At 47.4% G+C, this 26,554-nt stretch overlaps 1 protein-coding gene and 1 pseudogene across 4 annotated transcripts in view; both read right to left on the reverse strand.

Moving 5' to 3' along the window:
- cacna2d2a (calcium channel, voltage-dependent, alpha 2/delta subunit 2a) overlaps positions 1–26,554 on the reverse strand; it is a 1,719,882-nt gene that overhangs the window by 436,201 nt on the left and 1,257,127 nt on the right. For all 4 annotated transcript variants that reach the window (XM_072472012.1, XM_072472009.1, XM_072472008.1 and 1 more), the window contains one exon: positions 12,079–12,186. In XM_072472012.1, the coding sequence (XP_072328113.1) occupies positions 12,079–12,186 (108 nt within the window). The remainder of the gene's footprint in view (positions 1–12,078; positions 12,187–26,554) is intronic.
- On the reverse strand, positions 18,262–19,145 carry LOC140387775 (nucleosome assembly protein 1-like 1-A; annotated as a pseudogene).

Below are 26,554 nucleotides of genomic sequence, written 5' to 3' on the forward strand. Positions count from 1 at the left end.
CTGATTTCAACTCCATTTACCCGCTCTCTCTCCATAGCCCTTAATTCCTCGAGAAATCAAGAATTTATCAACTTCTGTCTTAAAGACACTCAACGTCCCGGCCTCCACCGCCCTCTGTGGCAATGAATTCCACAGACCCACCACTCTCTGGCTGAAGAAATTTCTCCTCATCTCTGTTCTAAAGTGACTCCCTTTTATTCTAAGGCTGTGCCCCCGGGTCCTAGTCTCCCCTGCTAATGGAAACAACTTCCCTACGTCCACCCTATCTAAGCCATTCATTATCTTGTAGGTTTCTATTAGATCTCCCCTCAACCTCCTAAATTACAATGAATATAATCCCAGGATCCTCAGACGTTCATCGTATGTTAGGCCTACCATTCCTGGGATCATCCGTGTGAATCTCCGCTGGACCCGCTCCAGTGCCAGTATGTCCTTCCTGAGGTGTGGGGCCCAAAATTGCCCACAGTATTCTAAATGGGGCCTAACTAATGCTTTATAAAGCTTCAGAAGTACATCCCTGCTTTTATATTCCAAGCCTCTTGAGATAAATGACAACATTGCATTTGCTTTCTTAATTATGGACTCAACCTGCAAGTTTACCTTTAGAGAATCCTGGACTAGGACTCCCAAGTCCCTTTGCACTTCAGCATTATGAATTTTGTCACCGTTTAGAAAATAGTCCATGCCTCTATTCTTTTTTCCAAAGTGCAAGACCTCGCACTTGCCCACGTTGAATTTCCTCAGCCATTTCTTGGACCACTCTCCTAAACTGTCTAAATCTTTCTGCAGCCTCCCCACCTCCTCCATACTACCTGCCCCTCCACCTATCTTTGTATCATCGGCAAACTTGTGTTCTGTACAACATTCCAACAAATCAGTCGTGTTCTATACAACATTCCAACAAATCAGTCGTGTTCTATACAACATTCCAACAGACCAGTCGTGTTCTATACAACATTCCAACAGACCAGTCGTGTTCTATCCAACATTCCAACAGATCAGTCGTGCTCTATACAACATTCCAACAAATCAATTGTGTTCTATACAACATTCCAACAAATCAGTCGTGTTCTATACAACATTCCAACAGACCAGTCATGTTCTATACAGCATTCCAACAGACCAGTCGTGTTCTATACAACATTCCAACAGATCAGTCGTGTTCTATACAACATTCCAACAGACCAGTCGTGTTCTATACAACATTCCAACAGATCAGTCGTGTTCTATACAACATTCCAACAGACCAGTCATGTTCTATACAACATTCCAACAGACCAGTCGTGTTCTATACAACATTCCAACAGATCAGTCGTGTTCTATACAACATTCCAACAGACCAGTCGTGTTCGATACAACATTCCAACAGATCAGTCGTGTTCTATACAACATTCCAACAGACCAGTCGTGTTCTATACAACATTCCAACAGATCAGTCGTGTTCTATACAACATTCCAACAGACCAGTCATGTTCTATACAACATTCCAACAGATCAGTCGTGTTCTATACAACATTCCAACAGACCAGTCATGTTCTATACAACATTCCAACAGACCAGTCATGTTCTATACAACATTCCAACAGACCAGTCATGTTCTATACAACATTCCAACAGACCAGTTGTGTTCTATACAACATTACAACAGACCTGTCATGTTCTATACAACATTCCAACAGACCAGTTGTGTTCTATACAACATTCCAACAGACCAGTCGTGTTCTATACAGCCTCCGGTTTAGTACAGTTGGCTAGACAGCTGGTTTGTGATGCAGAGCGAGACCAGCAGCACAGGTTCACTTCCCATACCAGCCAAGGTTATTCATAAAGGCCCCGCCTTCTCAACCTTGCCCCTCGCCTGAGGTGTGGTGACATTCAGGTTAAATCACCACCAATCAGCTCTCCCCCTCAAAGGGGAAAGAAGCCTATGGTCATCTGGAACTATGGTGAATTTACACGTATACACAGCCTGTTAGAACTGTATGTAAATAGTCTTATCTTCAAATAAAGAGCCCACATGATTGTTTTACCAATCCTTGTTGTATAATTGGTACATTGGTACAACTCTATCTGTTATTGTACAGTGGTATCATTTTAATATCGTGGAGAGAACCCTGGAGAAACCTGGGTTAGTCTATCACCGAGTATTTGTCCAAGTTGCAAGGGATTGTCAAGTTTTGCGAATACAGCACTGCCCTACAGGAAATGCTGCGAGACCATTTAGTATGTGGCATTAACTGTACTGGCCGAACCTTCTCAGAATCTACAACAAGCCATAAAAATTAGCTGTCCTAGGACAGCAGAAAATACAAGGTATGGAAGTAAATGCCTTGGGGTGCGCCCCCTTCTGGCACTGGACCCTCCCCAGACTGCTACCCTGCCCTGGAGTGAGCATTGAAAATGCCCGACCCCTTGGGGGAAGGTTGAGTCGTCCCGACCAAAAACTTTCCCGGAATCCACTGAGGGCGAGCCAGGTTGTTGCAGGACATGTGATCGCTGGCCCAGATGAGAGCGCAGACCACAGCCCAACTAGAGATTAAAGCACCCTGGTGGTGGTAGGCGTCAGCCTAGAATCAATGCCTTCCACCGGGATGAGCCTGAAGAAGCTGACTGCATGCAGTTACATTGCATGGTGGCGCCCCGGATGGCCCCATAAGGATTGCGGTACATGTGAACAAGCATTTTCTGGACATAGAAGCGGACACTGGCATGGTGCTTTCCATTGTGGGGCACAATACTTTGTACCACATTAAACTGGGAATACAAAATTTGGATGTAACTGATACCAAGGATAGGTTGGCCACCTATACTGGTGGGCCATTGGACATTACAGGTATCACCATGACCCCGTTGGTTTATGGTCACCAATCGGTGTAGTTCCTGTTAATTGTGGTCAGGGACAAGGCCCCAGCTTGTTGGACCATGAGCCATTTACAGCTAAATTGGCAACATGGCCTCCAAATGGGGTACGGGGACTTAAGCGAAATGTTGGGCAAGTACCTCAAAGTATTTCAACCCGGACTGGCGAAGATTAAAGGCGCCATAGCTCACGTTCATATTGGCTCAAGAGTATTTCCAGGCATGCCTCGCCCCTCTGCAGTGTTGGAAAAAGTAGAAGCTGTACTCTGTCGGGTGGAGACCCTGGGCATTATCAGTTCCATACATTTTGCGGATTGGGCAGCTCCAGTGATGCCAGTGCTAAAACCAGACAAGACAGTCCAGTTATGCGGGGACTATAGGCTCACCGTGTAAACGGCTTCAAGGTTGGAGCCATGCATATTTACATTTTGAGTTGGACGTGACCTCCCAGAAATATGTTACAATAAATAAACAGAGAGGACTGTACGGGTACACCCGGCTGCCTTTTGGGGTGTCCTCTGCCTGTGCTATATTTCAACAAGCAATGGAGAACATCCTAGGGGGTTGCCGTGCATGGTGGTTTATTTAGATGATGTGCTGGTCACGGGAGCGATCGAACGAGAGCATCTGGAGAACGTTGAGGCAGTACTGAAATGTTTCTCGGAATAGGTGCCCGCTTGCGGCAGGCGCCATGTAAGGGAGGTGCTTACCGGGTGCACCGCAAAGTCTTCCACTCCATCGCATGGTTGAATGGTGCGTGTCATTCCTGACACATATGTGCCTGACATATGCCTCAGAACTTTGTTAATTTTTTGGACTTGTCATCTATTAAAGCAAGCTCATTCTGACCCTTGCGACCATGTTGGCCCCCTTACATCTCCTTTAGAAGAAGAATCAAGCATGGGCGTGGAGGAAGACACAGAGAACAGCTTTCCTGTAGATAAAGAGGCAATTATCATCTTCCGGGTTACTGACCCACTATGATCCTGCTCGTCAAGTGCGCGTATCACCTTACGCTATTGGGGCCGTCCTGTTGCACCAGATGGAGAACGATGGGGAGCGGCCAATTGTTTTTGCCGCTCGGACGCTGGCTGCGGCGGGATGGAAATATGCGCAGATCGAAAAGGAGGTTCTGGCAGTGGTCTGCGCAATGAAAGACCAGTATGTTTATGGCCGCCATTTCGCTATTATTACAGACCATAAGCCTTTTTAGGGAGTACAAGGTGATCTCGCCCATTGCCTCCACAACGATCCAGTGCTGAACCCATCTGTTGGCCGCCTTCTTTTGAGCATTTGCCAGGGACCTAGATAGTGAACGCTGACACACTGCGCTGTTAGCCTTTACTTATTAGCCCCACATCGCCCCCTACCCCCTCTAGTCTTCATGGATTCTTTGCCTGTTACGGTGCCTCAGATCTGTGAAAGGACTCAGACAGACCAGATTCACACAAAAGTTTGGTACATGTTATATGGAGGTCAGCATCAGCAGCTACCAGGTCAGTTAAGGGAATTTTCATCAAAACTGTCCAAATTTATTGTGGAAGATGGTATAGTGCTATGGGGTATGTAGCCATCTGGGATGGCTACGTCCCGATTACAAAATGGACACTTGAAAAGACGGCAGGGAAAATTGGACAATACTAAGAAACAAGCAGGTGCAAGCTCGGTCCGTTGATTAGAAACTTAAACGCTCAGACAGGACAGAAACTAGCAAGCGATTTACATACTAATGAGCCATCTCCGGGGACAAAAGGGAAACATTTAGATACACAATGTTAGGACAGACTCCCTGGCGCCAGAAGAAGCTAAGACAAAGCAGACTGACAGTCACCAGGACACGCCCAGCGATCAGGGAACCTCCCCTCTATTGGAGGAAAATCGATACCGATGATTGGGAAAGACCCAATTAGTTGAGGTCAAGTTCAAGCCCCGTCCAAAAGAGCGCAAAGCCCTTTTGGGTATAAAAGGTATCCCCAAGGGAGAACGCTCTCCTTTGGCTTTGGCTCTCAGCGAAGAGAGAGACCAGTCTAGCAGCTACAGCAGACCAAGTAAGTTCCAAGTCAACGCACGCTCCGAGATAGACGCTCCTAGTTGCTACCCTGTAAACAGCTCAACCCAACAGCCTCAGAACCGAGCAACAGCCATTGTTCCTCTGACTGAGTGGGCGCCCAAAGCTAAGTATAGTAAGTATAGGCCTTAGTAATAGTGGTAGTTTTGTAGAGTTTATGTATGAGCAGATTTGACTGTGTGTAAATAAACGAGCATTGCTTTTGAACTTACTAACTGGTGTATCGAGTCATTGATCAGTGTTCGGTTCTGAACCTTGTGGCGGTGTCGAAAGATATCTGGCAACCCCTACCCTCAGCCCCATTACTCCGCCAAAACTTAGAGACAGCGAAGGATAGGAAATACGGCATAATTAAGGTTCGCAGTCATCACCGTTCTTCCCCCCCTGGAAACGTTAAAGCAGACGCCCTAGCGAAGGCAGGCTCCAGGCATGGTTATTTTTGGAACCCCCCCGAAAGCACCCCAGTACATGCAGTTCAGGTCTCACAGACTAACATTCAGGATTTAGCGAAGGCCCAGAAAGAGGACGAGAAACACAGGGAAGTTTTAAAGGGAACCTTCCCAGCCCCGTACGACAAGTTTAGAAACGCAATCACCACACACGACGGTGTGATTTTAAAGGATGGCCTTTATATAGTTCCCAGCCAGGACAGGAACCAGATCATTTGTCAGTTCCATGACAATCATGGACACCAAGGAATTGGACCCACCCTAGCCCATCTTAGACCGCTTTGTTGGTGGCCTGATTTAAAAATCAATGTCACACACTACGTAGAGAACTGTTTAATCTGTGCCCAGAACAATCCGGACAGATATGTGAAAAAGGCTCAACTTTGTCATACCCGCACCGTTAATGGACAAATCTCCAGATAGATTATATAGGACCCCTACCCCCGTGCAGAAATGGTTACAAGTATGTGTTGGTGGTCATAGACACCTTCACAAAATGGGTGGAAGCATTTCCGTCAAGAACTAATACGGCCAAAACGACGGCTAAAATCTTAAGACACCACATCTTTACAAGATGGGGCATCCCACGCAGTATAGAGTCCGATCAAGGCTCCCATTTCACCGGACGTGCAATGAAAAACGTCCTCACGATTTTCAGAATTACACAAAAGTTCCATATCACATACCACCCCCAGTCAAGTGGTATTGTAGAACGAATGAATAGGACATTGAAAGCCACCCTCAGGAAAATGGTTCAGCAAAATAGTAGCACCTGGGATTCAGTGCTCCCACTTGCTTTGATGTTTTTAAGAAACACGGTATCTACATCCACAAGTTACACCCCCCACACCCTCATGACCGGACGCCCCATGAAAGGCACTGAGTATTTATTCGGACTAGATTTGGCCAGCCCCGCAGTTACAGCCCTCACACATGAAAATGCGGTTACACAACTAGTACAGAACATAAAGGCGGCCTAACTCGCAGCAGCAGTGCGACTTGGAACCAGGAAGAAACAGAGTAAGGCCTGTTTCGACAAAACAGTACACGCCACTGAGTTTACAGTAGGGCAACAAGTTATGCTTTCCCTTTACAACCCCAGTTCATTCCTCTCCCCAAAATTTTCCAGACCATACTCCATTTCGGACAAAGTCAGCTCCTCAGTATACAAAATAACCTATCCCAATGATAAGTCTGCGTGGTTTCATATAAACCAGCTCAAGACTTATGGCTCACAGAATAACCACACACACCACATCCTGTTTGCAGCAGCAGACGATCACGCCCCGCCCACAGATAACGTAATCCTACCCTCCCCAACCACTCCAGCCCGCCCTCAGACACGACTTCAACTCCGCCCCCAGAGGCACGACTCCACCTCTCCCTTCCCTCAACCAGCAGCAACAGCAACAGTGATAGCGATCACAATGACGACAGCCACAGCACACCACGCTACGACTACACCCTTGCATCAGGCCCCACTCCCAGTGAATCCAAGCATGATTCACTTTGAGATCACTTATATCAAAGCCCCTGACCCGACGATTACGGAATGAAGCATAGTAGCTCCAACCTCGACACACGATTCTGGCACTGAGACAATTCGTTCAGGCTCATCCGGAATGATGGGGCTGATTTAGCACAGGGCTAAATCGCTGGCTTTGAAAGCAGACCAAGGCAGGCCAGCAGCACGGTTCAATTCCCGTACCAGCCTCCCCGAACAGGCGCCAGAATGTGGCGACTACGGGCTTTTCACAGTAACTTCATTTGAAGCCTACTTGTGACAATAAGCAATTTTCATTTCATTTCATGAGATGGACCCCAATTCGCTCCAAGCAGCTTTAGCACGGTTACTACAGACAAGAGTTTGGCAGCCGGGAGAAGATGATGACTTAGAGTCTGACTCCCACCAAACAAATCCCTTTGCCACCCTGTTCGCTATTTAGCAGTGAGGTGTCCAGATGATGGAGAAAAAAGGAACCGATGGAGAGAAAGGACGTGGGTGTCCTTTCTGATGGAACCTGCACCATGTTTGTTTGTTAGTGTTATCGTTAAGTGTTGTGTGTAAACTCGGAACGTTTTTCACAGCCCCATGTCACCACCCCCTTTGACGGCAAATGGCTGTTAGAGGAACTAGTTTGTCACCAGAACCTTGTTAAAGGTACAAGTTTGTCCCAGACAATAGCTCAGAGGAACTAGTCTGTTGACAGAACCCGACTCATAGTTGCTCTCTTAATTCGAGAGGCAGCCCCCCACGACGACCACATTCTTACCCGTTCTTGCCGGTTGCTCAGGCAGTGGAGAAACGGCATTGGTCCCCGCCCTGTCTGAGGACCCCCCTCTGGTCAGCTACGCTCGGGTAAGCACATACGGCACTGATCACCGTCCTACCCGGGGATTCCACCCATTTCTTACCCGCCGCGGCCCATACGCACCCCATTTTGGCTCGTTACGTTCAAAATTCTTTTGTTTGGTTGCTTCCCTATGCTATTTCCATCCTCAAACACTGGGATGGTAAATCTCACAGGCTGCGAGACGGCTCGCAGTACGGCAGCATTTTCTTAGATGGCTTGTCCAAATATTTGGTTTAAAAAAAAATGAGGGAGTCACAGATGGTGAACAATTATAAAGGGAAATTGGCAGTAAAGGACAGACAAGCAGACATACGAGATCTTAAGCAAGATAATAACAGAAATTATGCTTGTGTTCACAGAACTCCAGAAACCCAGGAGCCACAGAGGAAGACAAAGAAGAAGTCCGACAAAGATGAAGACAGCCTTCGTGTTCACATGGATCTTAGCGGGATCCCTTCAGTTGCACGCGGACGCTACCCACCTGACCCCTACCACACAAACCGTAAATGACTCTCACTCCTGCAATACACGGAACCCCGAGATAACTAGCCCAGCGACAGCTAGCAATACCCTGACCTGGTGTGATAAGTTTATCACTTGGTACTCACTCTCATATGTAGTCGAAGCACTCTTAGTGCTGGCGATACTTTGCATTGTCGTGCAAACGTTTAGAGTCAGGAAATGGCGAAAGAGAGCATATCGCTCTCGCACCCCGGTATACAGATTTAGATCCCCCATTTTCGGATTTCACCAGACCCCCAAACCCATTGGGACGGATTAAAGAGCATCCATTTTGTTTGATGTATTCTATGGAATAAAGAGATGTAAACCTCTGCTTCTGACTGCCAGGCCAGAGAAATTTGTGTGCTGCTATTTTGTAGTTTAAGATGTGTAGATTATTTTTGGATAGTTTGTATTTTTGGATTGTTTAAATGAGCATAGTTTATTGAGAATAGTTAGAGGTTCCAGTTTTTTATTTTTCTGTAATGCATGTATTAATGTCATAGCGTCCCGTAGAATTTTTTGATAATGAATGTATTTAAAATGGTTTAGGTAAAATTGTGTTGCATAGGATAAGACAGTGTAGAGCCTAAGCATGGGTGCTCCAGGGATCAGAGGATGAAGACGCCATAGTAATGTGATCCTTCACGCTTCGCATTGAGGATCACAAGGAGGGAGTGTAGCCATCTGGAATGTCCACGGCCCGATTACAAAATGGACACTTGCAAAGACTGCAGGGAAAATTGGACAATGCTAAGAAACAAGCAGGTGCAAGCTCTGTCTGTTGGTTAGAACCTTAAACGCTCAGACAGGACAGAAACTAGCAAACGATTTACATACTAATGACAAAAGGGAAACATTTAGATACACAATGTTAGGACAGACTCCCCGGCGCCAGAAGAAGCTAAGACAAAACTGACTGACAGTCACCAGGACACGCCCAGTGATCAGAAAACCACCCCTCTTTTGGAGGAATATCGATACCGATGATTGGGAAAGACCCAATTAGTTGAGGCCAAGTTCAAGGCCTGCCCAAAAGAGCGCGAAGCCCTTTTGGGTATAAAAGGTATCCCCCAAGGGAGAACGCTCTCCTTTGGCTTTGGCTCTCAGCGAAGAGAGCGACCAGCCTAGCAGCTACAGCAGACCAAGTAAGTTCCAAGTCAATGCACGCTACGAGATAGACGCTCCTAGTTGCTACCCTGTAAACAGCTCAACCCAGCAGCCTCAGAACCGAGCAACGGCCATTGTTCCTCTGACTGAGTGGGCGCCCAAAGCTAAGTACAGGCCTTAGTAATACTGGTAGTTTAGTTTTGTAGAGTTTATGCATGAGTAGATTTGACTGTGTGTAAATAAATGAGCTTTGCTTTTGAACTTACTAACTGGTGTATCGAATCATTGATCAGTATTCGGTTCTGAACCTTGTGGCGGTGTCGAAAGATACCTGGCGACTCTTGAGCAAACGTGATTAAATAGAGCCAAATTAAGAACCAACCAAAAGTTAGCAACAGGTAGACAAAGGCCAGGAGTTGGTATTGAAGGGCCTTCACAATGGACATCCAGTGGTGTCCAAAATGAAGATGTTGGCAAGCATTTATGTCTGGTGTCCGGGCCCAGATGCAGACATTGAGAAGATGGCCCAGCGTTGCTTTCTATGTCAGGAGCACCAGAACCTCCCGCCAGCTGCGCCCCATCACCCTTGGGAATGGCCGTGGGCATGATTGCATGCTGATTTTGCCGGTCCATTTCAGGGTTCAATGTTCCTCCTATTAACTGATGCCCATTCAAAATGGCAAGTTGGCGGTGACCACCTCCTGGGCAACCATCGAGAAATTGCGATTGTTGTTTTGCACATACGACATCCCCGGAGTGCTCGTTACAGACAACGGGACCCTTTTCACAAGGGAGGAGTTCTTGGGGTTTTTGAAGGCGAATGGGGTACAGCGCATCCTTACCGCCCCGCACCACCTGTCTTCTAATGATTTAGCGGAGCGGCTGGTACAGATGTTCAAAAGAAGCCTCAAGAACCAGTCTTCGTGTTCGATGGACACAAGGCTGCCTCGTTTCTTATTTTGCAAGAGGCGCACCCCACACGCAGTGACCGGGGTAGTCCCATTGAAATGCAGATGGGCCATAGGCTTCGAAACCGCCTTAGTATGATTTTCCCTGACAGAGGTGCAAAGATGCGCCACAATCAGAAGCTGCAAGGGTGTTGTCCCGTTCGATGTCGACCACCCAGATGCTTTGTACCAAGTGATTCTGTGTATATTCGGAACTTTACAGACGGTGCCCAGTGGGTCACTGGGACTATCCTCCGTCAGACAGGGCTGGTTTTCTGTCAAGTACAAGTTCAAGGCCGGATCATGTGAAAGCACCTTGACCATATTCAGTCCAGACGACCAATTCTTCAAAGGTTCGTCATGAGCGTAAAGTTCTCATCTTGCCGATTCTGATGCCACAGCAGCTCCTAACGGTGCCCCAAGTGGGTCAAGACGTCGAGATGACGGAAGTCGTGGAAACAGATTCGTAAATAGAAACTCAAGAATTGTGTTGTTTCCTACCTCACAGAGGGATCAGACTGTTGTTCCCTATCTCACACTGGGATCAGACTGTTGTTCCCTATCTCACACCGGGATCAGACTGTGTTCCCTATCATACACTGGAATCAGACTGTGTTTCCCATCACAGGCTGAGATCAGACTGTTGTTCCTATCTCACACTGGGATCAGACTGTTGTTCCTGATTACAAACCGGGATCTGAAAGTGTTCCCTATCACACACTGGGATCTCTCTGTTCATCTCAAACTGGGATCTGACTGTGTTCCTTATTTCATACTGGGATCAGACTGTTGTTCCCTATCTCAAACTGGGATCAGATGGTGTTCCAAATCTCAAACTGGGATCCGACTGTTCCCAATCAGACACTGGGATTAGTCTGTTGTTCACTATGTCACAATGGGATCAGTCAGCTATTCCCTATCGAACAATTGGATTAGATTGTTGTTCCCTATCTCACATTGGGATCAGACTGTTGTTCCCTATCTCAAACTGGGATTACTGTTGTTCTATATCACACACTGGGATCAGACTATTCCCTATCTCAAACTGGGATCAGACTGTTGTTCCCTATCTCACACTGGGATCAGACTGCTGTTTCCTATCTCAAATTGGGATCAGACTATTATTCCCTCCCACATACTGGGATCAGACTATTGTTCCCATTCTCAAAATGGGATCAGACTGATGATCTCTATTTCACACAGGAATCAGACGGTTTTTCCCTATTTCAAACTGGGATCAGATTGTTGTTCCCTATATCACACTGAGATTTGATTTTTATTCCCCATCGCACACTGGAATCAGGCTGTTGCCTATCACACACTGGAATCAGACTGTTGTTGCCTATCTCACACTGGGATCAGACAGTTGTTCCTTATGTCACACTGGGATCAGACTGTTATTCCTTATATCATACTGGGATCAGACAGTTGTTCCTTATGTCACACTGGGATCAGACTGTTGTTCCTTATATCACACTGGGATCAGACTGTTGTTCCTTATATCACACTGGGATCAGACTGTTGTTCCTTATGTCACACTGGGGTCAGACTGCTGCGCCCTATCTCATACTGGGATCCAACGGTTTTCCCTATCTTACACTGGGATCATACTGTTGTTCCTTATCTCACACTGGGATCAGACTGTTTTTCCTTGTCTCAAACTTGGATCTGATTGTGTTCCCTATCACACACAGGGATCAGACTGTTGTTCCCCATCTCATACATACTCTCCGTGTTTATTAGTTTGTAGAGATAGCGAAGAAAGTTGCTAATGATGCACAATTACCCACCGTCTTATTGGGCCAATTGTGTCTCTCAAAGACATCCTGGGCTCGATCCTCTCCTCCATCTGTGAACATCATTATCATCTTATTACAGTTTGCTCGAATGGTGGTGGTCTGAGGGAGAGATACGTACAAGGCAGTTAGTCTCCACGTCTGATAATCATTAACAATGATTGACTATGAATGACGGTTATGTCAAAGACGGGCTCATTATTGATTAACATCAAATCTACAATTTGCAGTTATTGCCCGAACAGTAATTGCCACTCAATGTTCACGTCCCAATACAAATTGGGAAGACTGAAATCTTTACTTTAGCTCCCTGCTCCAAACACCTGCCCTCTTTGCCGACTCCATCCTTCCCACTGGTAATAGTCTGAGACTAAACCAAACTGTTCACAAACTTAATGTCACATTTGACCCTGAAATTAGCTTTCACATTTATATCCGCACCATTACTGTGTTTCCACTATTGCCCAACTTTGCCCCTTTCTCAGCTCAACTGCTGCTTGAACCCATATTCAAGCCCCCCCCCGCCTCCCCCCCCCCCCCCCCCCCCAACCCCCCCACCCCCCCCAACCCTGGTTTCGATGGTTCCGGGACCATCCACTCCAACAAAATCCGTCTCTGGACTACCAATGAGGCAAGGGCCTCGCTCTGCCCTGGACTCCCGAGTCTTCCGACACTCTCCAAATCTCGGCACTTTCGGACCCAGGACCACCTTCACCCTCAACACCTCGGACATTAAGTCTGGGAACACCTGCCAGAACCCCTTCAGTTTCGGACATGCCCAAAACATGTGAACATGGTTTGTGGGCCTCCCTGCGCAGTGCCCACACCTATCCCCTACTCCCTCAAAGAACCTGCTCATCCTGGCCACTGTCATGTGCGTCCAATGAACTACCTTAAACTGGATAAGGCAGAGCATCACACACAACGAGGATGCTTTCACCCTCCTCAGGGCCTCCTCCCACAACCCAGCCTCCATTTCCCACTCCCCCAGTTCCTCCTCCCATTACTGTTTAACTTCCCCTATCGGGGCTCCCTCCCAGTCCATTAGCTCCTCATTGATCTCAAACACCTTACAAAGAACAAATAACAAAGAACAATACAGCACAGGAACAGGCCCTTCGGCCCTCCAAGTCTGTACTGGTCATGATACCAACCTTTGCCAAAACCCTCAGCACTTCCTTGTGCCGTGTCCCTCTATACCCATCCTATCCATGTGTTTTGCAAGATGCCTTTTGAACGCCGTTAATTATCTGCTTCCACAATCTCCCCTGGCAATGCATTTCAGGCACTCATCATCCTCTGCGTAAAAAAACCTGCCTCGCACATCTCCTCTAAACTTTGCCCCACGGCCTTAAACCTATGCCCCCTGGTGACTGACCCCTCCACCCTGGGAAAGAGTGCCGGGCAGAACGGGAGCATAGTGGTTAGCACAGTTGCTTCACAGCTCCAGGATCCCAGGTTCGATTCCCGGCTGGGTCACTGTCTGTGTGGAGTCTGCACATTCTCCCCGTGTCTGCGTGGGTTTCCTCCGGGTGCTCCGGTTTCCTCACACAGTCCAAAGATGTGCGGGTTAGGTGGATTGGCCATGCTAAATTGCCCTTAGTGTCCAAAGGTTAAGTGGGGGCTTACTGGATAACGGGGATACGGTAGATACGTGGGCTTGAGTAGGGTGCTCTTTGTAAGGGCCGGTGCAGACTCGATGGGCTGAATGGCCTCCTTCTGCACTGTAAATTCTATGATTACTATGATCCACTCTATCCATGCCCCTCATAATCTTGTAGACCTCTATCAGATCACCCCTCACCCTCCGTCTTTCTAATGAAAACAGTGCGAGGTCATTCAGCCTCTCAACATAGCTAACACCCTCCAGACCAGGCAACATCCTGGTAAACCTCCTCTGCACCCTCTCCAAAGCCTCCACATCCTTCCGGTAGTGTGGCGACCAGAATTGTGCGCAATATTCCAAGTGCGGCCTTACCAAGGTTCTATACAACTCTCTCGCATGGCTTTGCCCCGTCCAATGAAGGCAAGCATTCCGTATGCTTTCCTGACTACCTTGTCCACTTGTGTTGCCACCTTCAAAGATCTGTGGATCTGCATGCCCAGATCTCTCTAACTTTCTATATTCTTAAGAGTTTTACCATTTACGGTATATCTCCCCTCTATGTTAGACCGACCAAAATGCATTACCTCACATTTGTCCAGATTAAACTCCATTTGCCATTTCTCTGCCCAAGTCTCCAACCTATCTATGTCCTGCTGTATCTTCTGATAATCCTCAACACTATCTGCTACCCCACCGACCATGGTGTCATCCGTGAACTTACTAATTAGACTGGCTACATTTTCCTCCAAATCGTTTATGTATACAACAAACAACTGATGCCACAGCACCGATCCCTGTGGAACACCACTAGTCACAACCTTCCATTCAGAAAAGCACCCTTCTACTGCTACCCTTTGTCTTCTGTGACAGAGTCAGTTCTATATCCATCTTACCACCTCACCTCTGGTCCCGTGTGACTTCACCTTTTGTATCAGTCTGCCATGAGGCACCTTAGTCAAAGGCTTTACTGAAGTCCATGTAAACAACGTCCACCGCCCTCCCCTCATCAATCAGCTTTGTTACCTCCTCAAAAAACTCAATCAAGTTAGTGAGGCACGACCTCCCCTTCACAAAACCATGCTATCGTTATGTTTAGGCGGGATTCTGACTTAGAGGCATTCAATCATAATCCCACAGATGGTAGCTTTGCACCATTGGCTCCTCAGCCAAGCACATACACCCACTTCTTATCCTGCAGCCCCAAAGGTGGAAAACCAGGAAAGGACGGCACCTGCTTCCTCACAAAGCCCCGGACCTGTAAGTATCTAAACCCATTCCCACTGGGCAGCTCATATTCCTCCTTCAAGTCCTCTAAACACACAAAGCTGCCCTCCACAAACAGGTCCCCAAACCGCTCGATCTCTGCCTGTCACCACCCCCGAAACATCACGTCCAACCCCCAGTGCAACCCAGTGGTTGTCGCACATCGGTGCCCACAACGAGGCACCTTTCAACCTCAAATGCTGCCGCCACTGCCCCCATACCCTCAGGGCCGCCACCTCCACTGGTCTCATGCAGTAGTTTGTTGGCGAGAACGGCAGAGGCGCCGTCAACAATGCCCCTAAACTCGTTCCTCTACATGAGGACGCCTCCATTCGCCCCCACGCCGACCCTTCCCTCACTATCCACTTCCTCACCATTGTGATGTCGTCACCCCCACCCGTTCCAACAGCATCTTCTTAACCTGTGGGGTTTTCCCTGCCCACACAAACCCTGAGATCACAGAGTTGATTTACCTTTGGGACAAAGAAGGTTCTGAAAGACAAATAAGAGCCTCGGCAGCGCTGTCATTTTCACTGTCTGCACCCACCCCGCCAGCGACAGTGGCATCTCTTAAATTCCCCTTCATCTATTCCACCAACCAAGTCAGATTCAACTTATGTAGCTGCTCCCACCTCCACACCACCTGAATGCCCAAGTATCTGAAGCTCTTCCCCAACAACTTGAACAGCAGCTCTCCCAGCCTCCTCTCCTACTCCCTGGCCTCGATCGGGAACGCCTCACTCTTCCCCATGTTTAGCTTATATCCAAAAAACAGGCCAAACTCCTCCAAAATACTCCTGATTCCCCCAATATTTCTCAGTGGGTCCAAAGTATACAACGGCAGGTCGTCTGTGTTCAACAAAACCCTTTGCTTAACAGCCGCCGCCCCCCCCCCCCCCCCTCACACACACACACACAATCCCTCTCCAACTCCTTGACGCTCTAAGCACCATTGCTAATGGCTCTATTGCCAAGGCAAAAAGCAACAGGGAGAGTGGGCACCCCTGCCTTGTCCCATGGTGTAGCCCGAAGTATCCAGAGCTCACCCGATTCATCCGCACGCACATTACCAGCGCCCTATACAACACCGGGTCCAGTACCACTCTTCCCATCCCGTCCTTCACCCTTCCAATCTCTATCGCCGCCTCCTGCTTTCTGAATTGGTGGGTCAGGATCCTATTAGCCTTCTCCCCATACTCATACTCTGCCCCTCTGGCCCGCTGCAACTGCCCTACTGCCTTTCCCGTAGACACCAGTTTTAAACTTACCTGGAGCTTCTGCCTCTTCTTCAACAACCCTGCCTCCGGAGCCTCCGAATACCTCCTGTCCATCTGCAGAATCTCGTCCACCAGCCTTGCCGTTTCTTCTCACTCTTCCTTCTCTCTATGCGCCTGGATCGATATGAACTCCCCCCTGACCACTGCTTTGAGCGCCTCCCACAGTGGCGGCCGAGACCTCTCCTTATTGTTCAGTTCCACATACCCCTGGATGGCAGCCCTCACCCGCTCACACACCTCCTCATCCATGAACAACCCGACATCCAACCTCCACTGCAGACGCTGGGCCCCCCTCCCCGGTCTACTTGTATGTCCACCGAGTGCAACGTGGGATCTGAAACCAAGTAGCCCGAATCGACAACCCATGCCAGCAGCGTCTTGCCCAACACGAAAAAAACAATCGGAGAGTACACTCTGCACATGGGAGAAGTACGAGAACTCTTTCGCCCTCGGTCTCCCAAACCTCAGTCCAACCTGGTTTAATGACCATGTTAAAGCATCCTCCCCCCACCCCCCCCCCCCGCATAATCAACCGGTGCGAGTCGAGGTCTGGGATCTTCCCCAGCACCCCCTCATAAACTTCACATCGTCCCAGTTTGGGGCATAAACATTAACTAAAACCACCGGCATCACCTCTAGCTTCCCACTCACTCTCACGATCCTCCCTCCCGAATCTACCACAGTGTTCCCCATCTCAAACGCCATCCGTTTGTTTATCAACACCCTCCTTGCCTTCATGTCCAACCCTGAATGGAGGACTTGCCCTACCCATCCTTTCCTTAGCCTTGTTAGATCCCTGATCTTCAGGTGTGTTTCTTGCAAAAAGGCCACGTACGCCTTCGAGCACAAGTAATGATAATAATAATAATAATCGCTTATTGTCACAAGTAGGCGTCAATGAAGTTACTGTGAAAAGCCCCTAGTCGCCACATTCCGGCGCCTGTTCGGGGAGACTGGTACGGGAATTGAACCCGTGCTGCTGCCTTGTTCTGCATTAAAAGCCAGCTATTTAACCCACTGTGTTAAACCAGCCCCCACAGCGCGAACACATGTGACCGTTTGACTACCCATTCAGCCAACTCACATTCCATGTGACCAACCTGGTCAGCGGGCACTCCGCCCCCTCCCCTGCCGATCAACCATATCCTTTCTCCCCAGCCAGTGTCATGCGGCCCTCCAGACCCACCCTTGGATGTCCACCGTCGCCACTCCTTTTCTTGCTGCGCCACAGAAACCACACCTTTGTCAGCAGCCACCCCCCCCCCGGACTAAACAACATCTCAATCTCCCTCGACTAAACTAACCACCTCGCCACCCCCCCCACTGTGCTCCCATTAGCTAGCCCGCCCAGCTAGTCTGGTAGCTCCCGCACAAGGCTCCTGAGCCTCCAAACCCCCACTGATTCCCCTCCCCCCTCTCGCATTCCTCCATGACACAAACAGCAATGAAACAAGAAAGAAAAGGTGCACTCACCCTCAATGCTCCCCAAACATTCCACCACCAAACCCAACAAAACATTTCAACGGGGAGAAGTTCTTCAACAACCCACAAACGAAAGAAACAGAAAAAGCAAACATCTCCTCAAAGTTCCTCCACAGATCAATGTCCTCCTACTTCACCTCCATCCAATGGGATTGCCAGTCCATTGTCTCTTAAAAATTCCATTGCCTCCTTTGGATTTGTTTATTGCCTCCTCTGGTGTTCCGAAATAATGTTCCCGGCTGTTAAAAGTCACCTTCGGCAAACCTTCGCATTCCGGTGTCTTAGCTGGATCAATGTCCTCGATGTTGAGTGTTGCTTTTGCACTTTGAGTTTCGGCCTCAATTAGCGGGTCATCCTCATCTGATATGACGATATATGCTTCGTCTTTTGTTGGGGAACTGATTGGTGTGTCATTCTTATCTGATATAACGAAACATGCTTCGTCTTTCGTTGGAGAACTGGACAAGTACTTCCTGCAAGTCTTCTGGTCGATTGGCCTCGAGGTATGGGGAATGCCCTGCAGGAACCATTCCATGGGCATAGGATGATTCATCTTACGCCTGGAGCCAGTTTCTCCAAAATGGGGATTATTTCTTCAGTTACCAGACTGTTTGTACTTGATTTGCTCTCATCTGAGTGATCTGTTGTTGCAATCTCACTTTCAGCCTCTACACACGCCATCTTAGCGCTTTCGCACTTCTCATTGTCCTGCGCAGATTGGGTGCTCATTGTGATCACCTCGTCACTACCACCAAATAAACTGAATGGGCTTTCATGGTCTTTCTCTTCTGGCTCGTCATCTGATTCTTCACTTTCTTCATCATAATTATCATCACTGTAGTTATCACCCTCGTAACCATCAACATCATCTGCAATAGCTTCTTCTGTGAAGTATAACACTGCTCGTGAAATTATGTGTTCATGCAAGAAGTGACCAATTTCCAAGTCCACAGCGAGTCTTGTTGCAGCACCTTCATCCAACTCTCCATGCTCTGGAATTTCAGGAGGACTGAAGACATTGAAGAAAGAGTCATTCGGTACAGTTGTCATGACTGTTCTGCCAGTGGGCTGACCCTTATGTTTCGTCTTCATTCTAACGGTTTTCAATGTGATGTTTTTTCCTTGCTTCCAGTCGATCTGGCACCCTGTGCAGCCCGTGATTTCAAAGACAAAACAACCTGACCCATCAGGCTGCGACTCCATCTGGTATGTTTTTGTAACTACCTCATTTGTGGAATTCACATTTGGGTCAGACTTGACTCCAGAGTAAAACTCATTGGCTGTCCAGGATCTGCACATTTTATGTGTACATCTTGTAGATGATTTAATATAGGCTCATCATGCTCCTGTATCATGTCACTGAGCAAATCCTCATTTTTGAAGACTGTTAACCAGAATTCTGGAATTCCTTTTGGATCCTCCCATCTGTTCATCTGGTTTGTCTCTCCCCACTTTAACTTTTGCTTGTATCACATCGGACAACTGCGCCATGATATCTGGTTGCCAGTCGCAATGATCCTTTGTTGCAGCGCCGTCTGGAATATATAGCCGCTCAACTAGGTTCAGGGCCTCACATGCGTCTGCACCTATGATGGACTTGCGTTCTATGTCTACAATGGAAAATGGTATTGTGTGACTTCTGTTGTGTACCCATGCTTCAAGTTCACATGCTCCCAGCGTTGCAATCTCATTCCCACTGTAGTCTTTCAGTCGTCTGGTTTGATTGACAACTTTCGGTTTAACTCACAGCCTGTCAAACGCGAAGGTATTGTAAATTTCTATTGCTGTAGACCTGCTACCGTGAGCAGCAACACATTACGCCTCTCGTCAGGCTGTGCCTACAGGCCAAGGGCTGCAACAAAGTCTGAATTGCTGCTTGAAAACACAACAATTTTTGTTTACATTACCAATGACTTGAAGCTGGTGGGATGCCTTCAAACCGTCCATCTCTAACTTTACAGTCTTCCTTTGCGTCGCGTTCCAGTTGCCCATAGTTTACCAGGTAGGTGGAAGAATTTTATTTTCTCTTTCTTCAGCCTATTTTGTCCCGTTTTCTCCATTTTTATCTTTAATTGTTCAATACTCTTGGTACCATGTTATGTTCTGTGTTGTGGCCATAGTACAAATGCACAGAGAACATCTAGTTCTTTACCTAGTAGAATGATTTATTTACAAACACGTGGCGGCGGCCATGCTGTAGACGGCCGTGAACATGGTGGCTCCCGCTCGGAGTTTTTTTTCTGATCTATATTTCCGATGAGACTTGCAATTCAGTCCCGAAGTGCGTCTTCGGCTCTGTGAAAGTGGCAGCAGCTTTTGTTCTCGCTTATTTCCTCTTAAAGTGGTACAGCATGCATCCAGTGAAGAGTAACGGTGGAAAAAGAATGGCAGCAAGCTGACAGAGGCTCTGGAGAGCATGGTCAAAGGTGCGTTGGCGGTGAGCCCAGTGCCTGTACGCCCGGCCCAATGGTCTATGGCCCAATTAGTGGACTTCTTAACCTCACAATTCCAGAAACAGAGGATAGAAACCTCGAAAGACCTGGTAAGGGCCAATTTGGGGCAGCACGGTAGCATTGTGGATAGCACAATTGCTTCACAGCTCCAGGGTCCCAGGTTCGAGTCCGGCTTGGGTCACTGTCTGTGCGGAGTCTGCACATCCTCCCCGTGTGTGCATGGGTTTCCTCCAGGTGCTCCGGTTTCCTCCCACAGTCCAAAGATGTGCAGGTTAGGTGGATTGGCTATGCTAAATTGCCCTTAGTGTCCAAAATTGCCCTTAGTGTTGGGTGGGGTTACTGGGTTATGGGGATAGGGTGGAGGTGTTGACCTTGGGTAGGGTGCACTTTCCAAGAGCCGGTGCAGACTCGATGGGCCGAATGGCCTCTTTCTGCACTGTAATTTGGCGGGGTTCAGGTAGTTGTGGGCTTCGCGCGAGAGCCACCATGCTGGTGTGTAAACCAGTAAGAGGAAGAGTTGTGGAGGACTTTGTATATTTCTTTTTTTTGGCTTAACTTGAGGGTGGGAAGGGTGGGGTTTAGGAGCGGGGATATGGAATAGCTGACGGTCTGAGTTTTATTAAGGTGCTGCGATCTGGGAGTCAATGACAGTGGAAGCCTGGCGGTGGCCTCATTAGGTGCAGCTTGAGGACCTGGGTAGTTTGGCTCATGCAAAAATATGGCTGATTGTCCGGGGGGGGGGGGGGGCAGGTGAACCCTCACTCGGTTTATAATTGGGAATGTTCAAGACTGGAATGGCTCTGTTAAAAGGGCACGCATATTTGCTCATCTGAAGAGCCTGGGGGCAGACTTGATTTTTATTCAGGAGACCTATTTGCAGGTGGCAGACCAGGCAAAACTGAGAAGAGGGTGGGTTGGCCAGGTGTATCACTCTGGTCTAGATATGAAGATGAGAGGGGTGGCCATGGTAATAAGTAGAAGGGTGTCCTTTTCAATGAAGAGGTTCATTGCGGATCCGAGTGGTAGATATGTGTTGGTAAGCGGGCGGTTGGAAGGCTCCCCAGTGGTACTGTGCAATATGTATGCCCCAAATTGGGATGATATGGACTTTATGAGGCGGGTTCTGTCCCTGATCCCGGACCTCGATTCACACAGACTCATTCCAGGGGAGATTTTAATACAGTCCTGGATCCGGAGCTAGACCGATCAATCGCTAAATCTGGGAGGACGTCTGCGATGGCTGGGGTGCTGTCAAAATTCATGCAGCTCATGGGGGGGGCATAGATCCAGGCACTTTGGGAGGTCTAAGGCGAGGGAGTTTTCCTTTTTTTCACATGTCCACAAATGTTATTCCCGAAAGATGTTTTTGATTTGGACAAGTTGCAGATTCCTAGAGTTATGGGGACAGAGTACTCGGCTATTGCGGTGTCTGATTACGCCCCTCACTGGGTAGACCTGCGGGCGGAGAAATGGTCCACTTCTAGACCCCGGTCGAGATTAGACGTCGGTCTCCTTGTGAATAAGGTTTACGTGAGAGATTGGAAGGTGTCATTTGTAATTATATAGATCAGAACAACACTACTGAGGTCTCCGCCGGGGTGCTATGGGAAGGACTGAAGGTGGTGGTAAGGGGAAAACCTATTTTGATCTGGGGGCATCGGCTAAAGGTAGGGCGAGAAGTACAATCGAGATTGATGGAGGCGATCTTAGCAGTTGACCGCAGATTCCTGAAATCACAGGATGAAATACTGTTAAGGGAGAGGCAGAGGCTCCAGATGGAGTTTAATTTGGTCACCTCAGAGGAGGCGGTGAGACAGCTGCACAGAGCCAGGGGGTTCTTGTACGAACATGGAGAGAAGTCTGGTAGGATACTCGCCCATCAACTGAGGAAGCAGACGGCTAGGTTTATAGGTAGAGGGATGAAGGGGGAGAGGTGGTCATGGACCCTGCGGGGATTAATAAAATCCTTGCTTTTATCGAAGCCGATACCAATTGGAACCGCCACCGGGATCCGAACTGAGAAGTAGATTCCTCGATGGGTTGGAGTTTCCAGAGGTAGGTCACGCTAGGGCGCAAAAATTGGAGGCCGGTAGGTCTGTGGGAGCTGCTGTGATGTGTGAATTTGATGCAGTCAGGGAAGGCCCCAGGACCGGACGGATTCCCAGTCAAATTTAAAAAATGTTTTGCTATGCTGCTTGGTCCGTTGATGGTACGGACGTACAATGAGTCGCAGGGGAGGGGTTCGCTCCTCCCTACATTGTCGCAGGCCTCCATCTCCCTTATCCACACAAAGGATAGGGATCCTGAGGAATCCGGATCTTACCATCCGATTTCCCTCCTGAATGTTGATGCAAAGCTTCTGGCCAAGATTTTGGCCACCTGTATTGAGGGTTGTGTGTGGTCGTGGTTGGAGGGGATCAAACTGGCTTTGTAAAAGGCAGAGCATTGACATCTAATATTCGGAAGCTACTTGATGTTATCATGATGCCCGCTGGAGGAAATGATGTGGAGGTTGTTGAAAAGGCATTCGACCGAGTGGAGTGGGCCTATCTTTTTGATGATTTGGAACTGTTTGGGTTTGGGCAGGGATTTGTGGAGCGGGTTAAATTGTTATACACACCCCCGAAGGCAAGCATCTCCACTAACGGGGTTAGTTCTGAGTACTTTACTCTGCAGCGTGGGACAAGGCTCTCGCCATTATAATTCGCTCTTACAATTTAGCTTAGCAATGGCTCTTCGGACGTCTGGAGAGTGGAGGAGTATTAAGTGGGGGTTGAGTGGAACATCGGCTTTCCTTATATGCGGATGACCTCCTACTGTGTGTTTCCAACCCCTTGGAGTCTATTGACATGATCCTTAGAATTCTGAATGAATTCAGTTCTATCTCTGGATAAAAGCTAAATACGGCAATGTTCTTGATTGGTTCCAGAGGACTGGAGGGGTGTTTGAGTGGCTCCTGTTTCGCCTGGCTAGTAAGAGCTTCTGCTATTTGGGGATTCAGGTGGTGCGGGACTGGACTATAATAAGTCCACGGAGGCAGAAGTCCCGTCACTAGAATTCCTTTTATTTACAAACCCAACAGCTGATCAACCATGAGCATTCTGTCTGCTGTCTAAACCAGGAGTGCAAAGGATCTGACATTCCTTGTTATATACACAGAAAGGGGTTCCCTGATTGGACCACTAATCAGGGAATTCATATTCTAATTGACCAATCTCAAAGGCCTGGCCTAAGTCATTCCAGGGCTCAACTTCACAAATTCAATCTGACATGCTTAGTTTGTTCAGCCTCTGGCTGCTGTTGAGTAAAGGAGACAAAAGTCCTGCTTCTCCCCAAAACTCCTTTATTTTCTTTGATCACACTCCACACAAAACTCCACCACAAGCACAAGTGCCACCTGCAACTCCTTTACATATCAGTGACTTTATTGGATTCTTAACATCAAATTAATTGGAATTAATTAAACGTAATTAGAAGGTCTCTTAACCCATTCCTAACATAATCAGATACCAGAAATGTTGGAGAATGAATAGGTTTAGTGAGAGGGAAGATCAACATTAGGAAAGAAATGGTGCTGGGAAAATTGATGGGATTGAAGGCGGATAAGTCCCCAGGGCGTGAGAATCTGCATCCCAAAGTGCTTAAGGAGGTGGCTCTGGAAATAGTGGATGCATTGCTGGTCATCTTCCGGGATTCTATAGACTCTGGAACTGTCCCTGCAGATTGGAGTGTAGCTCACGTCACTTCAATATTCAAAAAGGGAGGTAAAGAGAAAGCAGAGAATTATAGACCAGTAAGCCTAACATTGGTAGTGGGGAAAATGTTTGAATCCATTATCAAGACTTTAAAGTGGAACATTTAGAAAGCAGTGGCAGGATCAGTCAGAGCCAGCATGGATTTATGAATGGAAAATCATGCTTGACAAATCAGTTGGAATTCTTTGAAGATGTAACCAGTACAGTTGACAAGGGGGAGCCAGTCGATGTGGTATATTTGGACTTTCAGAAGGCGTTTGACAAAGTCCCGCATAAGAGATTATTGTGCAAAATTAAAGCTCGTGGGATTGAGGGAAATGTGTTGAGGTGGATAGAAAACTGGTTGGCAGAGAGGAAACAAAGAGTAGGGATTAATGGGTCCTTTTCAAATTGGCAGGCAGTAACTAGCGGGGTACCACAGGAATCGGTGCTGGGACCCCAGCTATTCACAATATATATTAATGATTTGGATGAGGGAACAAAATGTAACATCTCAAAGTTTGCAGATGATACAAGTTAGGAGGGAGGGTGAATTGTGACCAGTATGCAGGGATCCTACAGCATGATCTGGACAGGTTGGGCGAGTGGGCAAATCAATGACAGATGCAGTATAATTTGGATAAGTGTGAGGTTTGGAAGCAAAAACAGGAAGGCAGATTACAACCTGAATGGTTGTAAATTGGGAGAGGGGAGTGTGCAGCGTGACCTGGGTGTCCTTGTGCACCAGTCGCTGAAGGTAAGCATGCAGGTGCAGCAGGCGGTAAAGAAGGCTAATGGTATGTTGGCCTTCATTGCGAGAGGTTTTGAATATAGAAGCAGGGATGTGTTGCTGCAATTATACAGGGCCTTGGTGAGGCCACACTACTAATTTGGATTTGACATGGAATCCTAAATAATACAGTTGATAATTAACATATAATCTACACTCACCTATAACACTACACTATAATAAATATGATTTGCTCTTACTCCCATTATCTTTCCTTCAGTCTGCACTCTAGTTAACTCCTTAATTTCTCTCCCCACACGACGTTGCATCAATGTTTTAAATATTTGTAATTCTAGCTCCCTCTAGTTGCTGATCTAGATATTTCACCAGCCCTTGCAGATGTTAAATTTATGATAATACCACACAGGACAGGTTAGATACAGAGTAAGGTTTCTTCTCCAGTGTCGCATCAAACACTCACATAACAGGTACAGCACGATCCTTGTGGAGCAAAGTTTCATTCTTTTGGTAATCTAAGTAATTACCTCTTCTTATTTTCAGTTTTGTAACCAGCTTGCTATCCATTCATTTGTTTGTCCCCGACTCCATATACTCTGACCTTAATCATCAGTCTACCTTGCAGCACCTTGTTGAAACCTTTTGAAAATCCAATTTTATTCATCTATTGCATTACTTGTCTATTCTTTCAGTTTCTTTTTCAAAGAATTCAATAAGATTGATAATACACGACCTTCCCTTCTGAAAACCATGTTGACTATATTCTCAGTTTCTAGATGGTTTTCTATTACATCTTCCATTTATCTTTATTCTCCCATATCCCATTATCTTTCCTACCACTGACATTCAGCTAATAGCTCTATTCATTCCCTGGTATCAAGACTCCGAATTCTCCCCTTGCTTGGATCTTGAGTGCATCTCCAACGACAGTCAAGAAACACAACACCATTAAGGACAAAGCAGTCCGTTTGAGAGGCACCCATCCATAAACATTCACTCCCTTCACCACAGAATCAGGTGACAGCTGTGTGTACCATCTACATGATGCACTGCAGCAACTCATAAAGGCTCCTTGGGCAGCACCTTCCAAACCCAAGACCTCTTTCCCCAGAAGGAGAAGGACAGCAGATACCTGGAAATACCACCATCTGAAGTTCCTCACCTGACTTGGAAATATATCACTGTTCCTTCACTGTCACTGGATCAAAATCCTGGAACTCTTTTCCTAACAGGACTGTGCATGTCCTCCACATTAGGGACTGCAACAGTTTAAGAAGGAAGCTCATCACCACCCTCTAAAGGGCAACTCGGGATGGGCAATAAATGTTGGCATAAATGAATTTTAAAAAAGACTGATATCACCGCCTTCAGCGAGTTCTGCCTTCCTGGGATGGGACAGCTGAAGGAAAGATACACCTTGTACTGGAAAGGAAAGGCTGAAAATGACCCTCATGCCCATGGAGATGGTTTTGCCATCCAGAATAGGATCTTGAATGCACTGCCAGACTGCCCAATTGTATAAATAAAAGACTCATGATACTTCACCCACAGATCAGCCATTACTAATATGCCACTGTCATCGGCACTAATGTCCCAAACTTTTATTCAGTTGAAGATGTTAAAGAGAAGTTTGATTCTGACCATGAAGTTGTCACTGCTATCTCAAGAGAAGAAAAGATCATCCTTCTGGACTTTAATGCCAAGTTTTGTCGTGAGTCCAATGTCTGCAATGGAACGGCTGGGAGAAACATGGTGGTAGAAGCAAATGCTGTGCTCTTACTGACAAAGTGTCCTCAGCATGGCCTCAGTCTAGCAAATACCTTCTTCTGCCAGAAGGACAAATCTGAAAATACATGGAGGCATCCTAGATCAGAGCATTGACACCTCCTCGATTATGTCATTGACGC

This window comes from Scyliorhinus torazame, chromosome 13 (genome assembly GCF_047496885.1).
Source record: "Scyliorhinus torazame isolate Kashiwa2021f chromosome 13, sScyTor2.1, whole genome shotgun sequence".
Lineage (NCBI taxonomy): Eukaryota > Metazoa > Chordata > Chondrichthyes > Carcharhiniformes > Scyliorhinidae > Scyliorhinus > Scyliorhinus torazame.